This window comes from Netta rufina, assembly GCF_964035555.1.
Source record: "Netta rufina genome assembly, chromosome: 7".
Classification (NCBI taxonomy): Eukaryota; Metazoa; Chordata; class Aves; order Anseriformes; family Anatidae; genus Netta; species Netta rufina.
In genome coordinates, this window is record NC_140130.1 from 25704860 (window position 1) to 25728256 (window position 23397).

The following is a 23397-nucleotide window of genomic DNA, read 5'->3' on the forward strand; positions in this document are numbered from 1 at the left end:
CAGACTACAACACAGTCTGCACAAAGCCAGCCACTCAGACCAGTCTCCTTATGCAAACCTTGCAGAGAGAGGATGACTCACTCTGTTTTGAACCACCCTCTGAGGAACTAGTATTTTTTCTACCAACTGGTGAGAGCCCAGGATGTTCAAACTGTTTGCTGAAACTCTGCCTTGTGACTATACCTCATTCCTTCCCCAAGTGGCGGTATCCAAAACTGGGAGAATGTCTTAAAAGCAGAAGATTTCATAAATTTAGTTCCTGTCTCCAGGGTCCTCCTTTTCAGATGCTGCTTTGCCAAACTTCTCTACCAGATGAAGGCTCAAAAGCTGACTTGAGAGAGAGAAGAAAAACCAGTGATGTTCTTCTGTAGTTCAGTCTGGGATATGGGACTTAAATCAGTTTTAACATTGTGCTACTTGCTAGATAATGGTGTATGAACGTGTGTCTGTGTAGAAGTCCTGATTTTCACAATAGTTACTAACTATGAATAGATAAAGAAGTGCCTTGTCCTTCAGGTCAAGAAGATGCTGCTATTAAGGAACCAGAAGCCCTTATTTTGAAGGGTCAAAAATAAACAGGACTTGAGTGATTTAACAAATGTTTTCTGATTGTGAAGCGTGGTGTATATATTTTAGAGTCAAATTCTTGTGGAAGTTCTGGTGTGTCATTAAAAATGCCTGGAACCCAGACCAAAATGTCTACGGATTGAACATGGAATATTTCCATACCTTGCAATGGAAGAAGATACCTCACAGGATTTTCAAATTGTCTAGGTTCTTCTGAAAATCCCTCTAAACAGCTTTAGACTCTTGCATTTAAAAGAAGGCTTTTTGGCACCAAGTCTGAAGATTTGCCTCTTTGTGCCCTTGGATTTTGGACAGTGAAAGGAGATGTTTGAACATCTAGGGAAGCAAGCTGTAAGACTGATAAACCACAGAGACATGCAAAATATAGCAGAGGTCTAGGACCTTGTCTGACCATGTCACTGTTTCACATTTCCATCACGAAGGCAGAGTGGTTGTATTCTCCCGGTTCTGGTGATAGGTAGTTGATAGACCTTACCATCTGAAATCCTTTGATTTCACCTTTCTTTCCTAGGTGCAGTTGATATAGGTGAGTGTAAACACTCTCCAGGTGTATGTGGAGTAGAATAGCTGGCATATCTCCAGTGGCATAGTTGTATAGTTGTACCCTACCCCTCAAACAGCACAGATGAACTTAGAAGAGTGGCATTCTTGGAAGATAATGTGCAAGGGCTGAGCGGACCTGGGAACAAAGCAGAATCTCTGTCTAAAAGCAATGACTTTTTTTTTTTTTTTTTAATAATGGTTAATGTAATGGAGATTTCCTGTTTGTCTCTGTCCATCAGACACCCAAAGCATTAGATTTTCTACAGATCACCTCATTTTTCATGCAGTCGCTTCTTGGCTGGATAGTTTAAGTGCTTCTTTTTAACATCATGTTGAATAAAGCCTCTGTTTCAATTATCTCTTTCTCTTAGAAAACATAAAAGTCTTCTGTAGTTAAAACTGATATGGCATAGATCTAGAATTCTTTATTCCACTCAGAAACAGTAGAATCCCATTGACAATAAACTTTCCAAGAGAGTGAATTAGGTTTTTCCCAGAGTGAGACAGATTTGAACCAATTCTTAGTGCAGGGGTCAGAAATGTTGAAATTTTGGAACATAATAACTCCCTGGAGCTGTCTGATTTCTTTCCTTTTTCCTTTCTTTTTTAAAGCTGAAAACTGTGATGACTTACAAGCTCTGGCTTGTAAAATGTGTATGGAAAAAGAAATGTAAGAAGAACATTTTAGCCTCTAAAATTTTACGATTTATTAGGCTATGGAAGAGGGAGAAAGTAGATATAGGTGTAAGTTTCAGAGCCAGGACTCAAAGCCACTACTCATCATCCTATAAAATACTAGATTCTCAAACCTGTTAATTACAATTTCCAGGAAAGGTGAAATAGTGATAGGAAGATACCAAAATCAGAGCTTCTTCATGGTGCTCTATGTTGTGGTTTTCTTAGCAGTGGCTCTGGTAAACCTCCTCCATCAAATGGGATAGCCTTCTGATTTGAATGCAGCTGGTCTTATCTAGGGCAGCCTCTGTCTACTGATTTTTTCTTTCCAAACGTAATTTTCATCTCTCAGGCTGCATGAATGGGTTTGTGAAGATCAAAATCCACACCTGGTTCATAGGATCAGCCAGCCTGACAGCAAGAGGTCTTAGGTTTCTCTTTGAGACCTTTCCAAATAATTACGCTTTTGCTGAGAGAGCTCAGATACAGAGACTTTAAGGCCAGGAAGAAATTACAATTGCATCAGAAGTGGTGAAGTTGGAATGTGAATTTTTACTCAGCATATTGAGCAAGACCTCGTTGGTAGGCATGGACACGTAGTCACCCTGTGCGTTGTGCTGTAGTTCTGTCAGGCTGCACCTGCCATGGCTCCCTGCTGGTCAAAAGCTAAGTCCTAAGTTGCAATACTGCCCTGTGGCTTTTTATCCTGGCTCTTATTTAAACTTCTTTCCTTAGTCCCAGACTTCAGTGCCAGTCACTGGGTTGCAGTTTTGTGTTCCCATCCCATATGGGCAGCACACGTAGCACAGCTTGTGGGACATTTCTCACCACTTCCTGCATCCAGCTCAAATTTGTGCTGGTGCTGAGATTCTTATCTGGGCCACTTGTAGCTATAAAAACTACAAATTGAGTTCTCTACTTCTGTAGTAGTGATTCATTTGTTAGCTACACCCACCGGTGGCAGTGGCAGAACTTGAACAGAATGTGTTACTTGATATGAGTACAGGCATCCAAATTTGGTTCCCACGTGCCTTGGCCTCAGAGATTTTAATAACTTAGGATCCTGTTAAGGCTGGAAATAGGAGCTTACGCTAATGTGATGCAGAAATTCCCAGATCACTCATCACACGATGAAATGACTCAAGATAACAAACTTTGCACCCGTGCTGGTTCCAGTTAAAGACCTACACAATGTTCTTTTCTTTTAAAACAGATTTTTGCAGTTGCCTCTGGGCCCAGCTCATTTTCTCACACTGTAACTTAGACTCCTGTGCTGACGTGTAGAGTGGTATTAAAAAAAATACAGTCCATATTTCATACTGTAGGGATGCTGGGGAAGTTTCCTTGACTGTTAAGCACATGGTGTGTTCTGTGCTGACTAATGCTGCTGCTGTTCAGATAAGGACAATTCAAGTTCTTTGACTTCTTAAGTTACTTTTCTGCCGCTGTCTTTCCTTGTGGTGAGAAACAGGACTAAACAGGTGGGAAAGACAATTTGGTTAATTGTGCATTGCTGAGCCTTGTTCAATATTTCCCTGGACCAGAGCTTCTCCATGTCCTCTTGGGTGACTCAAGATGCATTTGTCTTGTTAACCCCAAGGTAAGACCACGATCAGAGAACATTTCTTTTCCTTGATGGGTATAGTGGTTGAAATAGTCAAATACTGTGATACCAAGTGCTGCATCGCTGCATATCCTTGCCTGGGTTAAAAATACTCTGGGGCACTAGAGAGTCAAAAGATGTTTTTGTGGCTTATAAAGTCCTTTTATTGTCTTACGGCTTTATTTTTAAATATGTGGAGTCCCACAAGGTGACCCGTGTTTTCTGGCTAATCAGCTAAATGGCTGTGGATGTCATATGCTGTTCATCTGTCTTTGGAGGCCCTGCCTGTGTTTGTTGAGCAGACTCAATGCCACCATCCTGTGTGGATGCCATCCTGTCCTGTCTCTCTTTCTGTGATAACCAGCCAGATTTCTGCTGCCTCTGGTGTCTGTGAGTGTCAGCCCCAGTTGTTTTGAACTCCAGGGATTAGAAAGTGGGAGAAGGAAAGTGTCTGTGCTTCCACATGGGCCATGCTTTGGAATTGCAGGTTTTCTGCTGCAGTTGTTTGAGGCATAAGCCAGCCAATTTTGTCTCTTGAAGGCAAGGCTTTGCATCCTTTTTATTGTGGTTCAGATAGAAGCAGAAATAAAGGTATCCAATGCATTTCTATGTATTTGCAGCTTGAATTTCATGAAGACTGTGGCAGAAGCTGGTTCAGATATCTGAGAGTAATGTAGCAGGAGAGAAGGGAGTTACCTCAGTGCTTCAAAAGGTTGCAGTCTAGGTTTGGATCTGCAGCTGGGCACAGATTTTTTGTCTTTTTATTCCTTATCTCTGTGGCAGCACTGTTATTTCCAAATCCCAGTGCCAGTTTGAGTCCACATGGACAGTTTCAGTAGCAGTCTCACAAGTGACCTTTGGGTACAGCTAAGGTTAGCTTTACTTGACTTTGTTTGCCAGTGATGAGATGGTTAGCCAAATATGTACCTGTCTCTGCTGTAAATCCCGCTAATCATTAACTACCAGATGGTGTCATTGCACAGTGCTGGGGAAATATCGCCTGAGTTTTTTCAGCCAAGTTTAGTGTTAAGAAAACATAGTTTTGTAAATGTCAAATTGACTATTAAGTAATCCTGCATTAGAGTTTTTCAGAATTAAAAGAATCCTGGACTTGGAGCTGTGGATAAAAAATAATTCCAGTTTGGCAGCCACAGATAACACCACCTATAGCACGATGGAGGCATATAGCCAGTGGCTATTCACAGAGACTGCATAGAGAGAACTGAACAGGGACCTGTCACTGCTGTAAGCTCCTGGGGGTTAATGACTCATTTACCTGTGTTAAGGGACTCATTTCCCATGTCCTGTGGGTGGGAACACGTGGGAAAGGTTTTTTTGCCCAGAGGGTAATGCTAGCATAAATCAGGAGTGTGCTATTCAAACCGCTATCTGCACTAGGTAGGTTAATTTTTAAATTCTAGTCTCAAGCTCTGTAATTAGGGTTCAGGAGAGAGGAGACCTTCTTTAAAGGTCCTGATATATATTGAAAGATTTCCTTGCTAGGCCACATTAGTTAATTAAAGATCACAGCATCATGGTGATAATAAGACCAATTTTATTTTCATCTTCATTTAAAAGATGAGCAAATGGGGAAACTGTGAGGCTAGTGATTTTCCTTTCATTTTGCGTGCCCACAGTTAATGCAGTTGGCACTATAGATATTTAATGTTTCCAAATATTAGGTTGTAGCTGACTAGCTTGTGATTACACAGTAACTCAGTGGCAGAGATAGAAGTAGAACTTGGATAAAAGAGTTGGATATATATTATTGGCTGAAACAGCAATTTTATTTATTTATTAAATTTCAAGTCAATGCAAATATTTTAGGAATTCATGTAAATATTAACAAAATGTTTCTCTCAAACCCAAAACATCCAGACATGGTTGATTTTTTTTTTTCACAGTTTTTGAAGTGATTTTTTAATTTGAAATAAATCCTTATTTCAGTATATGAATAAACTTGTGAAGTAGAGAAAGAGTGTAGTCTGAAACAAAGTGTCTGGATAAAGGGTTCCTGATTCCCATTTACAACTATATTTTGTGATGCAGAGCAAATACTGGTCTGTGATATCCAAACTAGACATTCAGTACACTTATAGAGTACTTCCTCATCACTGTGATCCATAGCTTAAAAGAGTGGATAGCAAAGTGTGAGAACTTTGGGAAGTTTTATACTTCTGTCTATGAACATTTTTTCCCCTAAACTTTATACTACCCTGTTTTTCCTCTTTTGATTGCTACGTGTTCTTCCAGGGACTCTGTGGTACATTTCATCTAAGAGAGCATAAGATCCTAAATGACCTGAAGAAAAAAATCCTTCAGTTTCTGTCTCTGGGAATTCCTGCAGGACTGCTCTATAGAGATTCCATAGGCTCCACCTGTTCTCTCTGTACCTGTGGTTAGTGTAATGCTCAGAAAACATTTCCCATTTTTGAGCAGTCTCAAAGGAAATTTGATACAATTAGTCTCTTGTACTCTGAATTTAGTCTCTAAATAGTAGCTGATGCATTGGAAGAACTCCTAAAGGATGTTCATTGCCCGACTTTACTATTTTGAGATGCTCCTCTCCTTACTGCATATTTTCCTAGGAAAATGCTTGACTTTTTTTGCAAAGTCACTTGTGGGTACTGTGCTATCAGCTCCCTGTGCTCAAGGCTGTTCTAACAAGAAAAAAAAGAGAAAAGCATACTGGCTACAAGAAACATGTGTGTTCATGAAGGGAAATAGTTGAAAATACTTTTAAAACCCATGAATTACCTAACAAATGAACCGGAAGATGAGAGCCACATGATAGTGGACTTAGAATTCATGTAGTACCTCTGAAATTCTGGCTGTGATAGAACGTGGCCAGAATGAGCTCTTTCAAAGGTGGTGTGATCATCTCTGAGAAAGCAATTTTTGAATAAGTGACTTCTGAGAAATTTGTTATTGCTAATTGCCTTTTTCTTTGGAAAGACAGCACGTGGAGAAGGAGGAATTGCCCCTTCCCCAGTAAAGTAACTGGTGATGCCCTCATGTAAATACTATTTGACTTAAAATTTGCAGTTTGTGTGATTTCAGTACAATTTGGGATGCTAGCTGTATTTATGACTTTATTGTACTGCATCTTGCTTTTTTTATTTATTTTTTTTTGTGAGTGTCCTTTTTTTCCTGCTCATTGGTTTTAAATTTGCCACCTACCACATAATATCACATGTTATCTTACAGTTAGGGCTTTCAGCTATCAAAAAGCCTTTTGCATTGGTCTCTTAGGTTTCTTAGTGTCCCTGGGGACCAGCCTCTTCTCTTATTTCCCATTGTAAATCCTGGATCAATTTGTAATCCTCCCCACTCTCTCAGGGCTAAACGTCCAAGATGAGCAGACCAGATAAACCACTTTGCAAGAAAGGTGTAAGGAGGAATTTGTTCTATGTTACTCCTAGGTAAGTGGATCCCAGTACCGTACCAGTCTGGACAGTGAACATTTAAAGGATCTGTTTTCTTCTCATGCAACAGGGTAGCAAATAAGATGCGATGAGAACTTTATGGCCATGTTTCACAAACCAACGCTGGAAGCCTAAATGCTGTGCTGCAGGCTCATGCAGCCTGCATGGGCTGACTTCGTTCTTCCTCTTCCTAATAGACGTGAACTCAAACACATTAATTTCAGTCTGTCAATAACAGAGTAATTCTCTGTTATACTTTGTAGGAAGCAGCGATGAAAGCCAGCCCTCTAATTAATATATTGAATAACGCATCTCCCTGAGGCATATGGTGATCTCCCATACTGTTGCAGTTTGGCAAAGCAAATCAAAGCCAAGGCTGCCAGGCTGACAGTAATATCATGTTTAGTGCTCTCTGGCTCACAAGGAGTATTGTCTTACTTTTTTGTGTATTATTTGTGTTAGGTTTTGGCCTGTGGTTTGTACCACACTAATCTCCCCACTTCTGGGCAAATGGGCTCATTTTCACAGTGGGAGAGATCCCCTCTTGCTTTCAGATGGCTGTCAGAGAAACATGGGATTTGTTTTAAAAACCATCACCATTCTGAGAAGATTAAGAATGATCTTTTTATCTGCTTTGATTATGGATGTAATTTTTCAGCCATTTCATTCAGTGGCAAAACGTCTGCTGACATCAGGGAGCCAAGGAGCATTTCTGGACCCATCGCCCCAGATCTCATCCCAGATGTCCCACTTGGACTTCCAGAGTCATGCTTTGGTGTGAGTTCTTACAGCTCCCATTTTGAGGCTGGAAGCATCCTTGTACTGGAGGAAGGTGCAATCTTATGAAGAATTTATCCTCAGTAAGTACAGCAATACTCTTAGGGACCATTTTTGCTTGAAACTAGAATTTCAGTCATACCTCTAAGCTCTTCAGGTAATTTTCTCAAGAAGAGCTGTCCTGGTTTCAGTTAGCAAGGAAGGACCCAGATAAATTCCATTTCATTTCTCTGAACTGACTTCAGCCTCTGAACCTTTGGAAGTTTGCCTGCCATTAAGTTGAACAAAAACGGTTGTTTTATTTAACAGAAGGAGCTGAACCCATGCTGTGCAGGAAGAACAGTCTTATCATGGCAAAACAGACAAGATGTTTCCACATTCATTTAAACGTGAGCCATTTGTGTTGCTCAATAACATCCATTAAAGATAAGGAGGTCTCTCTTTATGCCTTCTGCCTGTTGGAAATTAACAAACTCTCTTAAAACGACAATTCATCAGCAGCTATATGAGGCAGAATTCATTCTTGTCAAGAGAAGAAATTGAAACTCCCATCCTTTCGTTCCCTGGCGTTCCCCTGAGCCTCCTCTGTAGAATGAGATGAGTTTAATTCTGCTATTGTTAAGCATAGTGAGCACGAAGCTACATCACAACCTAAGAGCGGGAAGCAGGATCTTATTAGCTGCACTACAGGTTCTTTTAAATAATGTTGATTCAGTAACTTGTCTCTTGCTGATCATATACAGAACAGGGACGAGAAGGCAGGGAGTGAGGCTGTTTAACTTGCATATTTGTAGCAATCTAATTGGAATAGAAGATTGTGGTTATTGTAGCCCTGTAATTACCTCATGGATAATTGTTCTCCACTGGGCAGAAGACAATAAAAATGGGATGTAGACACATCCCCATGTTTAGTGAAATATCAGAATTTCTGCAGCTGAGTTTAAGAGAAAGATGCTGACCTGTGACTGTCAGCAAGGATTTGAGGAAGTAATGAATAATACCAGCAAACTTCAAAGCTGATTGAAAAAGATCTAGGTTTTCTCTCACATGAGAATATCTTTTTTTTTTTTTTTTTGAAAAAATCGGAGAAAAACAAACCAAAAAATCCTACCAGGTTTTTGGCCAAAGGGTACAGAAAGATTCTTAGGTTTTGCTCTCACAATATTTTTGGTTTTCAGGTTTTGATTGAAAATCTTTGAGGGAAGGAGACATGTTCCATTATAATATTGATTTTAAGAGCAATCTGTAATAGTGACTCCCTAAAGCCATTTCTGGATCTGCTGCAGTTTCTCCAGAATTCGTTTTCTTTCTACAAATCATTAGATTTGAACAATGCGTTGACACTTTGGAATTTACCTTGAGGCCAGAAACCAGCAGAGTATTTCTTTTTGTTTGGCCTTGTACTTTTCTTTCCTTTTATTGCTCATCCATAACAACAGATTAAGAACCTGACAAAGAGAAGCTCTTGATTCACCTAGAGCTTGGCCATACATCTTTGCTTCTTGGCATGTGGATAGCACAACCTCCTGTTGCGGCATTCAACCATGAGATTTCTTAATGCTTTGGGGATTGGGACACATTGGAACTCTGCCGTTGTGGAGAGCTGGGAGCCCATCTAGTACTCAGCCCCCTGGGATGTTGGAGCATCCCTCTAGCTTGGAGCAAAGGAACCCACAAAAGCTCCGTGGTGTCTCAGGTCTCTCCTGCTACGGTGTCATTCTTCCACTGATGGAGAGACCTGCAAGTGGCCTTGACCATTTTATTTCTCTCCTCTCTGTGCTGTGTCTGAGGTTACCTTTGTTTTGAGTACAAACCTATCTCATCACAAGACACATGTACAGAACTCCTGTTATGTCTGCTTTCACCCATCACAGCCGCACAGACTGTTTCTGCAGACAGAGCCTAGCTTTGCAGACGTCTGCTGCAAGAAAGCTTTTTGTTTCCTGCTTCTTTGTCTTTTCCTCTTGTGAATGTTGAGACAAATGAGTTTATCTCTCTCAGCAGCTAATTGAGTGTGATTTTTGGGGGCAAGGAGCTACATTGATGCATTTATGCTTGCTGGTCCAGAACAGAGTATTTTATTCTCCTCCTCCCTTTCCACTCCCACCCCACCTCTCCCTCCTCTTCTCTGCCTTTTGTGACTGGTAGTAAAAAGTCAAACAAGCTATTTGTTCTCTTCAGGTTAGCATCTGAAATGCAGTGAAACAAGTCAGAAAAGGTTTGTGATGGAAATTTTATTTTTTCACAGCGCCTTTCTCCAAAATGTATAAACTGAATGGCAAATTTATTTCCAGAATGTTAGATGTTATCCCAGGGTGATTCTCTGCAATATCCTGCAACAGGGAATGTGAAGACACATCCTTCCTTAATTAATACAATGTACAATGCCCGTAGGCATATGGAGCTCATCAACATACCCTATACATTCTGTCTGTGCCAAGTTTCATGATGGCATCCCCTCTTTGGACAATTTAAGTTTTATTTTTATTCATCTACTACTGCATTCATTTATTAAATGATGCTCTCACTCTGAGGCTTTTCAGAGGCACTGTAGTCTGCCTTGGAATACAGTGTTAATAACTGAACCACTGAGCCTTAGCATTTCAGGCATGTCATATTTGCTGTAAGAAAGTGTTCATACAAATGAGGGGAATTAAACACACAGTGAACTGAGAATCCTTATTCTGGTGTAACACATTGCTTGAGCAGATCATTTTTAAGATACTTTTGCTAGGAGACAAACTGAGAGCAATGAATCTTCTAACCATTGCCTTCCATGGAGAGAAACAACAACTCCAGCCAGATCCTTGACTGCAGGACTGGCAGGCTGAGCTGATGGTTTCTTTGAGCATGTGTTTTGTTTTGTTTTGTTTTTTGTTTTTGGGCAGAAACACGGTTGATTCATGTTTCCTGAAAAACCAAAGCAATAATCTATAGCAATTCCCCATCCACATGACTTACAAAGGAAGATAGCCAAGCACTGTGCAAACATTAATTAACTGGCCTTCTTAATATAGTAGGCACTAAACTAATTTTGAATCAAATGCAGGGAAAGAGCTGAAAGTCACTCAATATGTCAGTGATCAGTCTGGGAACTGAAACAAAAACTCTGTGTTTGGCTTTCACAGATTCGTGCAAAGCACAGCTGGCTAGAAAATGTAATTTCCCTATTTATTTATTTTTTCCAAAAGGCTGCAAACAACAATAAATACTCCCCCCTTTAGATTTCCTTAGATTTTGATCTCCAAAATGGCTTCTGTACAAGATAATCTCTGTGTTTTGGTTTTCCCCTTCCTATACTATTTTTCAATATTTTTTCCCTTCCTATTCCAAATAAAGGAAGGAAGGAAGCGGTGAGAAAGAAGAAAGCTAAAAATGTCATTTTTTAGTATTTCCAAAAATAGATTTTTATTCTTATTTCCTTGAAGGACTTGAAATCTAAAATATTGGGGAAAAAATTCTGTAAAAAATGTCCTGTCCTTCAAAGAAACAAAACAGAATCAAATCTTTCCATTGAAAAATGTTTCCAACTTGTCCACCAAAAAGTCTGCAGACTTGTAATGATAGGTAAATACCCTCTCTACTTTTTAGAAGTGCTTTCCTCAGTCTCACTGTGTTAGATGCACATGGGGCAGGGCTGATAGAATATCGTGTGCTGAAGCTTTGAGATGCCTTTAAGACAGTAACATCTTAGCTGGATGAGCTGATGCTTCATTACTTCCACCATATCTTGATCATTGTGCTGCTAGGACTTGGAGAAAAAAAAAAAAAAGAAAAAAAAAAAGAAAAAAAAAGGGTTTATTTCTCAGGAGAAACCTTCAGGACTGCTTTTACACATCAAGGTTCAGGTGTACCAAGATGAGGCAGGAGCAGCAGGCTGCATAGAGGTAGTTATTTAGTTTGAAAGTAAGCAGCAAGACCGTGACTGCACCTGGGAATGTACCCACTACGAGTGCTGGTTTGACACGGCTGACAGATCTGCTCCCTCCATGAGGCTCAGGCCCCAGGAGAAGTTGTTTCAGGCAGCACTGGGAAATTAGGATGCTACTTCCAGCATATGCCTTGCCTGTGCTGTTGGTGCTTTCAAACAGGTCTGTGAGTGAGGTTCTTCACCCTTCTGCCCACATATTTTTCAGTGTTTATTTCACAAAACTTCACTTAGGTGTATTGGGATTCATAGTATAGGCAAAACAAAGAGGTACCTTATATAGTATAGGTAAGGTACTTCGGTTTTGGTATTATTATTATTATTATTATTATTATAATATTTCATATGGGGTAAAGAAAAATGTAAATCAACAGCATCTTCATTCAGTTGACAAATATCCTTTTAAGATTCAGTGACATTTCTTTCCCATTGCTGTTAATTTCTGAGATGTAAAGAGCCACACACTTTTATGCAATGAGAAGAGGAAAAAAATGTTTGTGTGCAGTGTAGACTGGTGTCTTGTGTGGCTTCTCTACTGATCTGTAAGGTGGCTGAGTCTAAATATCAGCCTTTCCCTCAATGAAAGACTTAGGCCTTTCTCCTCTTCCTGCACTGCTACTGCCTATGGAATTTGTAGCAGCTTTGTGGTTCTGGGACCTCTAATCCACTATGAGTTTGCAGGATATTAATTCAGATATCTAGCAGGTAGTGGGGATGGGATACAGTTAGCCACCTACATGTACGTACATGTGTGTCCACAGCCTCTGTGTGTATTTTCGTAAGTTTGTTTGATATACCAGGCAGAACACCTCCTCAAAATTCACTGGGACCTTTTTACAAAGCATTGGCTTTTTTGAAAAGAAATTAGATGAGAAAAAGTACTTGGCAATTGTTTTTGCCTTATCTAGCAAGCTAAGTCTTGCAACAATTACTTTTGCTGATGTCCAGAATTGTAGCACCATAGAAATTAGCACTGGGAAAGAAGTAGAAAGCTTCAGGGACCTGTCTAAGACACTGTCTTACATTGTCTTCCTGCCCATTTTTTTTTCTAAGCTTTGTTTCAATTATACTGTGCAAGGAGGTGTTTTATCCATAATTCTTCAGAGACCTCATCACGTTACCCCATCCAGCAACATCTCCCCTGTTTAGCCACAGGGAATGGTGCTGTATTTATATGTTTAATAAAAACATTATTTCCCCAACTATATATGTATAGTCTTCCCCAGCTGTAGTAGTTTGTGACATGTTGTAAGCCCGAGGTGTATGTGGCTTGTGTGCACAGCCAATGCCTGATGGGACCTAGTTTAAGGCTTGGCTCTAGTAAATAGCAGGAAAACACAGAATCCCCTTGATCATCTGAAGGCAACTCCAGTTATTGATACCGAGGCAATGTGATGGAGAAGGTAGTCTGTTGGCCTTTGGCCCATGTTGAAAAAGCATGTATAATTCAGCAAGGATGCTGTGTGAGAAGATCCACATCAGTTGAACAGAAATTGTCTGGATCAGTTTCCCATACAGACTGCCCATATAGACATGGTCCTTTTGTTGCTTGGATGAGTTACTCACATGCGCTGTTTGCCTGGAACCATCTAGAAGTGTTTATTCACTTCTGGGGCAGGATACAATTAAAATTGCAACAGGCTAATTGGCAACATCCACTAATTTAATTGTAACTGCCTACAGCAAGAGGATGTGTTTTCCCCCCTTTACATATAATTCCACAATAAACATGGCTTGTTCCTTCCTATTTCCAGTCCTTATCTATGGCACAACATCCTGCTAAGTAGTCTCCATCTGTTTCCTCTGTCTCTTTGTGTGAGCAGTCACAATTACCTTCAGTCTGACATCCCAACCTGCAAAAATGAGTTTCTAAGTTGGCATCTTGGGGAAGTCTCAATCCATCTTAAAAGTTTTATTTTTGTTTTCAAAGCCAAAGCTGCTGAATGCCACCTTGACTGCAAGGCACACCCCCGTGTCTGCTAGCACCACAAAGTGCTCTGTTTAGCAGATCCCAGACCAAGTATGAAAGCTCAAACACTGTGACCTGATTTTTGACCTTATTACAAAACCTTGTTGCGAATATTGCTGAGGTCCAGTGATGACTCCCTTCCACACCCCAAACAAATGGGTCCAGGAGATGGAGGGTTAGAACATCTTGGTTGATGGTTTAGGGAACAGGGATCAACAGCAGGCAGTCTGAATTGCTCAGCAGTTTTGATCTAAGATGCTGGAGTAGCTAAATCTCAATGCTGCTATTTATCATTAATGCCTGGTGTCTGGAAAGTACAGGAGAAAAAAAAAATGCAAAATGGCTAATTCCAGGGAAAGGCAGTGGAGTTAGTAGAATCAGTGAGCTGAGGTGTTCAGTAGGGCAGGTAACCCAGACTGAAAGTTTGTGTGTTTCTTTTTTCTTTTCTTTGCATGTGCTTGCGTTTTTCATTTTGAACTATATAGTGTCTTACATATAAACATTTTAGGAATATCTATTTAAAATGCAGAATACTGTGTTTTCTGTGCCCTTTTTGCTTGCTCTCCCTCCAGGTCAGAGATGAAATATTGTTGGAACAGCATAGTAAATGTGCATCCATGCACAATGCTCTGCCCTTGAGATAGAAGTAAGAATTTTGCCAGGGTCCTGTCTGTCCTTCACCTTTCAAGAGCAGAGACTCCTCACCTGAAAAGAAGGGAGGAAAGATCTTGTGAAGTCAAAGAACTACCATGAGAACAAAAAAGAAAAGCAACAGAAAATAGAGAAAAAGTAACCATTGCTTCTTTCCTAATGGGATTCAGAGGTAGTTTGAATTCTTAATTGGCTGATGATCCTGTGCCAGCTGCAACACTAGCTGCAGGCTCCCCATTTCAAAAACTGCCTCTGCAGCAGTCAGGGAACATGTCAGCAGGAAAAAATGACCTTTCCTGTCACTTCTGGCTGCGTCTTCTTTTCTCAGCATTTTTTTTTTTTTTTTTTTTTATCTGGGTGGTGATAAATGAATAAGGATGGTGGAGGATGTTGATTTAGCATGGTTTGTCATAGTGTGTGCCCTTTTTTTCCCCCCTGGGCCAACCAGGGCAGCAACACACATGGATGCCTTTTGTGGGCCTTGATCTGGTTTTTGCTATCTGGAGTTTGTGCACATGCAAAATAGAGCTGAGCTATGCCTAGAGTGTGAGGTGTGACCACGAAGCACAAAAAATGTTTTCAAGCTGGGCTTAGGTTTCTGAGTGTTAACTACTCTTTCCTTTGAAAGAGAGGTGTTTTTCAGCCAGAGAGCAATGAAGCCCCTTCCCATCCAGCTTGCTCTGTTGGCTCTGCTTGGTTGTACAGAACATGCAAGGGAAAAGGTAAGTCACAGGATGCTGACATCTCTCCTCATCATATTTAAGTTGCTCGAATAGTTTTGAGCAGTGCATCCTCCAAATGTCATACAGAGGAAGAAAGAATAAGAAAATGTAAGGCTGTGAAGGCATCTTCTGTGTTTACCTTCTTGTATTGGCAGACCTGAGAGGTTGCTGTAATGAGCTCTCAAGACAAGCTAAGTTACCATGCAGGATGAAGGAATAGCTTTACAGTCTGTGTGCGTGTTTGCGGGTGTGCTCCAGGACCTGTGTTCACATCTTGCTTTTTCCACTGCCTAACTTTTTTGCATTCTTCACGTAAAGCTTCTCCAGACAAATGACAAGAGACCAAGAGACCGTATACTCAAAATACCCATATTCAGGAGTCAGAAGCACTGCAAACCAAAGCCATTGTCTCTGCCAGTGGGAGCAGACTCGAGGGGAGGCATGAAGAAACAGCGCTGAGTGGGAATTTGTTTTCAGTCAGAGGCTTTGATAGAAGAGAACAACTAGGTTTGGGAGAAGGAAGGATGACCGATGCATTACTTTACAGGGCTGTTATCTGTCTGTAGATAACAGGAGCTTGTTTTGCTTTTGGGCTGCAGGAGATTGCTTTGTGAGCTTTTCCACTTGAAGTACGGCATTCACTGAGCACAGAAGGACTGGGCGATGCTGTATGCTGGTCCTTTTGAAGTCGTCCTTGTTCTGAAAAGAACCATCAGGCTTGTCAAAACTAATTAAGGAAACAAGTAGATGGCACTGGGAAAGAAATTCAAGCTAGACTGACATGTTTCGGGAGACTCCTGTCTCGTGTGCTCACATAATAGGAATTATAAGTGGAATGGATCCACAGAGCTTGTGTATGCAAACACACAACGGTAATAATAACGGTATTCTGGCTTTTCTTTGGAAATGCATAGATGCTACTAATTTCAGTCCCTTTCAAGATGAATAGCATTGTGGCAGCCCTCACGGTGATGCTTCCTTTCTGGGCTTGCCCCTTTGCTGTGGGGGAGGCACAGTGCCCCTCTGCCTGGAGGGGGAATGGGTGACATTGGCATTGCCGACACAACCAATGGCTCTGTGCAAAAGGCTAGTGACTGGCTTTGAGAAGGAAATCTGGTGAGTGCAGCCTCTAGAGCAATGTCTGGATTTAATAGAAAGCCTGCTGGGAAGGGCTGTGGGGTGGATTCCTAAAGTGTTCCCGACCTCTGCCAAAAAGTGCAGAAATTGCTGGACCCTTTTATAAAGTTATAATGCATGGTAAGCACGTTCCTCTGTCCTGTTTGGTGAGTCACAAGTGAGAGTCACGACTGCTGAACAGCTGAGAACAGCATTTATGGCTCATTGTGGAAAAAAGCAGAACGATTTGGCTATGGACACGAAAGATGTGTTCTTCCTATGTACTGGGAAATAATGATGCTGCACTCTGTAGTGTTTTTCACTGACATTTTAAGGGATTTCCTGTCAGTCCTACTGTCACTTTAAACTGCACCCAGATCTTTCAGAAGATTTGACAGTGATAATTGCATGGTCACAGGGACTCTGGCCCGTCCTGGCATCCTTTCTGATAATGCACAGTGCTATCTTTGTGGCATCACCCTGAAACTGGTGGTAGTGATTAGGGAACAGGCTATTTCTCACCAGGAGTGGAATGATGAAAGCTCTGCCTGCACGGCTTTGTTTTGCTGTGTTGTTTTTTGCTACGGTTCACAGTATGTTGTGAGTAGGCTCGCTATTGAAGCGATGCTCTAAGTTAACGAGCAGAGCCAATTTTGGGTACCTCCACTCTGGGTTATATTGAGCTGTTTTGGCATTTCCAGCACTGGCTGATCTTAGCTGAACCCTGGCACATACGTGTGTTTGTTGTTGCTTCAATTGCTTTTTCAGCTCCACAAAAATATATCAGAGCATCTGTATTTGGTATGTTCTTTTTTTTTTTTTTTCTTTTTCTTCTTTTTGAAATGTTTTAGCTGTTGATGCCCCAAGGATTAAAGCAGCAAAAGATCATGATAAAAATGTCTCAGAACATTAGGGAATTGTGAACGTTGGCTGGCTCAGAGGGAATCTATTATTTACAATCTACTGTATCAAATTCAGCTTCCACCAAATTAGAAACTGATTTTTGTCGTTGTCCCTTTTTAATCTAACCCCTTGGTTAACTCGGGAAAAGCAGCTCCATAAATCACGTGGACATCTATGGATATTTTTTCCCCCTGCCAGCCATTGCTAGGAATAAATGTTCATCTCCCAGTGATTCTTATCAGCCAGTACACTAAGAATAACATTTCTGTTCTGGGCTTGACTTTCTGTCTGCCAAGAGGAAAATTGTCTTTCTAGTGTACCTTGCAAAACATTTTTAGGGAGTAAAAAAAAAAAAAAAAAAAAAAAAAGGGAAGATTTGCTTTGAGGTGCTTGGGTTTAGAGAAGTTCATGCCTTGTTTCATAATTGTAAAGGGAAAATGATAAATAATATCTTACATTTCTTAAAGCCATTTCATAAAAGCCATCCATTGAAAATGGGGAAACTGAGATAAATGGTAGCAAGATTGCACAGCAAACCAGGAACAGATCTTGCCTCACTATTCAGCTGAGTAAAACCCCTTTTTAATTTTTTGTTTATAAGCATGTGGCTGCTGTGTCCTCATCCCTCTTGCAGCATGAAAACAGAGCTCTGGTTTTGATGGATCTTGGAACCAGCTAGCTTTGCCACCCCAAGAATGGTCGCTGTTTTCTTGATCTTGGAGACAATGGACAGGTTAGCTCATTCACCAGCAGCTGGAAGGGTAGTTTATAGGCTAGCACATAGTCTCTGGGAGCAGGCTGCACAGGAACATAGAAGAGACAACGAAGTGGGTAGAAGGTAGGGACCTACATGCACAGTGTCATAAGGTTGAACTGGTTTTGCTTTTTCTCACTCTTTGTCCATCTGACTGCAGCCTTTTACCTCACCTGATGTTGTCTTTTCTGTTTTTATTCTCTTCCCCCCAGGTCGGTGGCGGGTTTGGATAAAGAACCAGACCTTGTACACATGGAAGCCCGGACAGCTGATGGACGTGAGTGCCTGGAGCCAATGCTGAAAAAATGTACTTTGAGTCAAGAATGGAATGGGAATTGAAATTCACTTTGCTCATTTTGTCTCCCCATTTACATTTTAATTGATAGGAAAAATGTGGGTCATGGGGTTTGATGCGAGACATATTTTTATCCTTCAACCCTGGGGGAGAATTCAAAGGCTGCAGGGCTTCTGTCTGTAGAGAGGATGGGCAGAAGCACAATCTGTTGAGCTACAGAGCAGTCTATTCTTCTCAGTATTTAACTTTTTTTTTTCAATATCACGTATTTTATGTGATTCATGTATGAATCATGAGGAGCTTAGTTGCCATCGCTGTGCAGTACAGCCTCCATGCATTTCCAGAGGTGTTCAAAACAGCTAAGTTCTTCCTAAGAATCTGAGAAAAAAAATTGCTTACGGTCAGACTCCTCTGGCCAGAATGTCTCTATGCCCCATGGACCCTTTGACTTGTTTTGAAAGGATTTTTCAGTTTTGCCTAGGATGTGTGAATAGGTCCTCCATACCAAAACGTTACATGCCTTGAAGAGATGCCTGGATATAAAGTAAGAAATAGGAAAAACAAAACAAAATCTTAACCCCTTGCTGAAATGAATGTAGCCACATTTTCAGTAGAACACATTCCTCTGTAACAAACCTCCAACAAAAACAGCGTGTATTAGAAACTGACTTTCTCCACCACTCTCTCTACAGTACTTTAGTTATTTCTTACAGGATTTTTAGCATGCTAATGAATCTCTTTCTGGGGTGAAGCCAGCATTACTCCAGCTCAATACTACACACATGTAGCATAAAATGCTACAGGGGCAGTGTAGAAAAGCAGCATAAGACTCATGTTGTAGAGGATTTCTAAGGGGAAAATACTTTATTTTTGTTGGTTACAAACGTTTTTTCTTTAGTCAAGTGCTGTGTAGGCCAGATGCTGTGTGAACAAGCTTCTGTCTATCAGGGTGACTTCTCTGAGGCTGTGGATCTTCTTAAATCATTCATTGGCCTCCCACTGCTATTTAGTGATGGCAGCTGAATAAATAACCAGGCAATAAAAGCTCAGGAGTGACAGCTGTTTGTTGAATATGGGGAAAGAGCAAAACAGGCTGGCAGGTGGGTGGGCAAGGTAGGGAGGCTTCTTCAGTGTCTTTGCTGCTGCATATGCTGTTGTAGAGATTCTAGGAGAAGTGGCAAAAAACAAGTGAAGAAGCAAGTAAGTAGGCAAACAAACTGCTGATGAGGGCTGTTTTCAAACTAAGTTTATACTTGCTCACCCAGCTATTCGAATACTGTATTTGTCAAGGATGTAGATGCTTCATTTGAAAGAATTCTCCCCAGTTCACAGACAACTCTTTTCCTTCGGGCCTTGTTTGCTTGGGGGGTTGTTGTTTGTTCTTGTTTTAATGTATAAATTCAGCATTTTGAAACTGGCTGTTGATGTTATTGAGGGTTTCCCCAAAAGTCTGGCCTGAATAGTAGTGTCAGCAAAACAGGCCCCTTGCAAAGCATCGTCCCAGCAGGTGGGACCCAGTGGGCTGTGCTGGCCCTGCTGGGGTGGCCTGCTGAGGGACAACTCCAAAAGGACTCATCTCCCAGCCAAGCACAGCACAGAAGAACCATATTGCTCCAATTAGAGTTTTTAAGGCTTAAAAATGATGTTAGCTCGTGTTATAAAACATCGACTGCCTCAGAGCTATAGGCTCACCTGGTGTGAAATGGTACACCTCTGCGTGCTTAGGAATGGCAGGCTGAACTTTCCTCCTGGCTGGCTCCATAGCAAAAATGGTCCTCCGTGCTCTCACTGAAGTGGCTGAGGCACTTAGACCTGCTGGAAAATGGATCCCTGCAGTTATCTCCTCTTGGCTGGAAAGTTTGCGACTGAAGTTTTCCCTCGGTGGTTGGCATGAAAAGGAGGCTTTTATGATGCCTCTTAGGTCAGTCTGGTGGCTCAGGCATTTACTTGATGCGTTAAGAGACAGAGATTTGAGTATTCCCATTGCTTGGATCCAGTCAAGAACTAGAATCCCTGGCTTCAATGTCCCTGACCATTTTAAAAATACACAAGTCTTCTAGAGGGGCATTTGTCTTTGGTGTGTGGAATTTGGGATCAGAATCCCAAACTTGACGATGTTTTTTTTTTTTTATTATTATTTTATTTTTTCCTCTTTTCCTTCTTTAACAGTAATTACTCATGGGATTCAAGAACTGATCTAATACTGATTCAGACACTGGAGCCTAAAATACATAAATACATTCCATGGCTGGGAACAAACAGGTGGTGGGACATGCTAGAGTATTGTTCATCCATAAATGAGTCAGGGCTATCAATAAACTCAGGGAGCTGGGGGGTGGAAGTCCTGTTCACTCTTCTGTCGTATGTCCTTTGAGACGTCTTGCTCCCTGGGTCTTGTCTGTCTGGTCATTAGGAATGGTTCTCAAAAATAATCTGCCCCAGTACATTGTCTCTCTGAATATTTGCAAGATGCTGTGAATTCCAGCGCCTAGCTGATCTCAAGCTGTTCCTGTCTTTTACGGCAGATCAAAATTTTCACTTTTTTTTTTTTTTTTTTTCAACATCTTGGCAGAGCTATTGTAGCTGAATAATAATCTAGGCTTGCGTTTCTAAATTATAAAAACATGTAGGAGCCTTGGGCACTGTACCTTCTGCCTGGGTGTAATAGCAGGAAGGATGGGGCTGAATGCAAGGGAGCTAATACAAATACATGGACACATGCACCCACAAGTGCTCCTAGGAAAGATATATTAAACTTCATGATGTTTGGTGAGATAATCTCCTCGCTCACAGGTATGATACAATAAACAACATTTTAATTACAGAGAAAAGAGTAAATTAAAAATAAAAACAAAACTTGAAAGATAAAACAAGGTAATAGTAACTAAGTCCTGGGCAATAATAACATGCACCAAATTCTCATTATGGGTGACCATGTTAATTAACAATGGGGAGGTGTTTTGAGCTCCTCAGCTGGAAAATGCATATGCCTCTGGGAAAGTCACTCTGTAAGCCTAAGTCAAATAAGTTTGTTGGAAGGGTTTGTGGGGAGGCATGGATGTTGGGATTGGAGCTGCAGCAAAGCCTTCAGGCTGCTTGATGTCCATATTGCCTCATTCATGGGTGGGCTGAGAAAATAGCTGGCTGTTAGGTTACAAGCACAAGAAGTTTTTGAGGCCAGCTAGGAAATAGGGGGCACTTCTCAACTATTTTTGCAGTGAAAATAAAAACAAACAAAAAGAAAGAAAAAGGCTAATTCTGCTTTTGTCTGAGACATTATGTAAACAGGAAATACTCCCCAGACTGAAGCCAACTTCTCTTAAGGCATGCATCAACCAGTGAAAAGTAAGCAAGGCTTCATAGGGCTGCACAGCTTGGGTGCATGCCACCTGCCCTTCTGGGGATCCATCCTTGGACAGGAACTTGGGATGGTTTCTGGCTTTCAGTCATACTCACATATGAGCTGAGTGCTGGGCAGATAACACGGGGGCAGTTCACCATTTGACTTACAGAAAAATGTGAGATGTTCTGGGAATTTAAATATTGAAAAGGAGATGCTGATGATTTTATAAGATAGTAGTTTAGGGTCTTCTGGGATTATTACTTTAAAAAAAAATCCTCAGAGTTTTGGAATATTATAATTTAAACTGTTGGTTTGGGTTTTTCTCTAGTCTGAGCCTCTGGCCTTGCAAAATATCCACATTGAGGTTTGTTAAGCTGCATGGCACTTTTTCTTGCTTAGATGTTACTGTTTATTATACCCTGTCATATTTTTACCTGACTTTTAAAGGGGATTTTGTGTTTTAAAGGGGGATTTTTGTGTGTGTGTTTTAAAGGGATGTGTTTTAATGGGAATTATTTTTCATTTTATGTGGGACATCAGGAAGAAACTCAAAATTAAACTTAGTTTTATATACAAAGACAGGTTTGAAGATCTTTTTTTTTTTTTTTTTTTTTTTTTGTGCCTATGTTTTCTTCTGCAGGTTTTGTGTTGTAAAATATATGAAAATAAATAAACAAGTTACTAAATGGAAAGTGGATAGGGCACTACCCCCCTTCACCACCATCTTCCTGTGAATATTAATCGAGTGCCATTCTTTGAGTATATTTGATTGCTGGTGTAACACACTCGAAATGACACATTTCTCAGCAGGCAGGAAGCTAGTTGTCATGTCAACACTTGTGGTTTATTTGCATTTATTTGTGACAGGTTTTTATTCCTCCTCCCATTCTGTCACTCAGCAGCAGCAAATTATCCCCTTTTTGGAAAGATAAGAATATCCTGGCGACTGTGTGGGAGAACATAGTGGTGGGAACGAGCTGCTAAAAATATAGCTCCTGACCTCTCCTCCTGGTTCTGCCTAATTTTAGTGCTACCTCGAAGAACAGGTCAAGGCTGCTGAGCTCTTTTGGTTGAATGGCAATATGTAAGACCCTCTTGTTTTCTCAGGATTTTCTTCCACCCACTGTAAAGATGCCTTAGATTCCACATTCAGGACCTAAACAGCAATTTTGGGTGAAGTCTGTGTATGTCAGTTGATGATAAGCCTTTATTTATCCCAGCAAAGGATCTGGCCTCTGTACTGCTGCTGGTATTTTATGCTGGGAGAAAGCACAGCCAGTCTGCTAGTCCAATTATTTGGCACTGTCTCTACGTTAGGCATGTTCCACCATACACCATATGCATTAATTACATCTAGAAACTCTGAGCTGGCACTGACAACTGTTACTGCTGCTTTATCACCATCACCGGGCTATGCTTTCAGTGCAGGGCCAGATGTATGCAACTGCTCTGAATCAGCCACGTAGCTCTTATTGACCTGGAATTCCCAGTGCCTGTACCAGGTCTGCAGCCTTTAAACACAGGCTTTTAGTGATGCAGTTGGGCATGGACATTTATCAGATTAAAATTTGGTTGATTTTTTTTTTTTTAAATTCATTTGACCTGCTTTGTGTTCTTTTTGCATTCTTTGGGTCTGTCGGTGGGACTAGGCAATGGAAGGTGAATGGGCAAATCTGTCTCTAAATACAAGAAGGCAGTTAGTTGAGTGTCAGAGGATCTCAGTTGTGCCCCCACTGCTTTGCAGTTAAACACGTTTTGCTGTTTCTAAAGACACAGATGAAAAACAATTGCAAAGGTTAAGGGATGGACAATCCTATAAGAAGTTTTGCTGGGCTAATTGCAGCCCATTGGAACTTCTTTTATCCTTTTGGGTTAGTTCAGCAAGGTTCTTGTTAATAGGTGCAGTCATGGGAACTAAAACCACTGCAATAAGCTCACCTCAGTCATTACGAACTCACTGTTTTCATCCTGAATGGTATGTTCTCACCCTTTGTAGAAAAGTCAACAAGTGCTTGAAGCTAAGAAGCCTTTAAAAGTGCTGCAGTGTAAAAGATATGACCCTTTTATCACTGAAGCCATCATTTTAGTTGTATTTTCATTTTCTT

General features: G+C 40.9%; 1 protein-coding gene across 1 annotated transcript in view; it reads left to right on the forward strand.

Annotated features, from left to right (window-relative positions):
* Positions 1 to 23397, forward strand: part of SORCS3 (sortilin related VPS10 domain containing receptor 3) — a gene marked incomplete at both ends in the record, with an annotated part of 273965 nt that overhangs the window by 171337 nt on the left and 79231 nt on the right. Inside the window, one exon of the mRNA XM_084290216.1 lies at positions 17867 to 17931. Coding sequence (XP_084146342.1) covers positions 17867 to 17931 — 65 coding nt within the window. The remainder of the gene's footprint in view (positions 1 to 17866; positions 17932 to 23397) is intronic.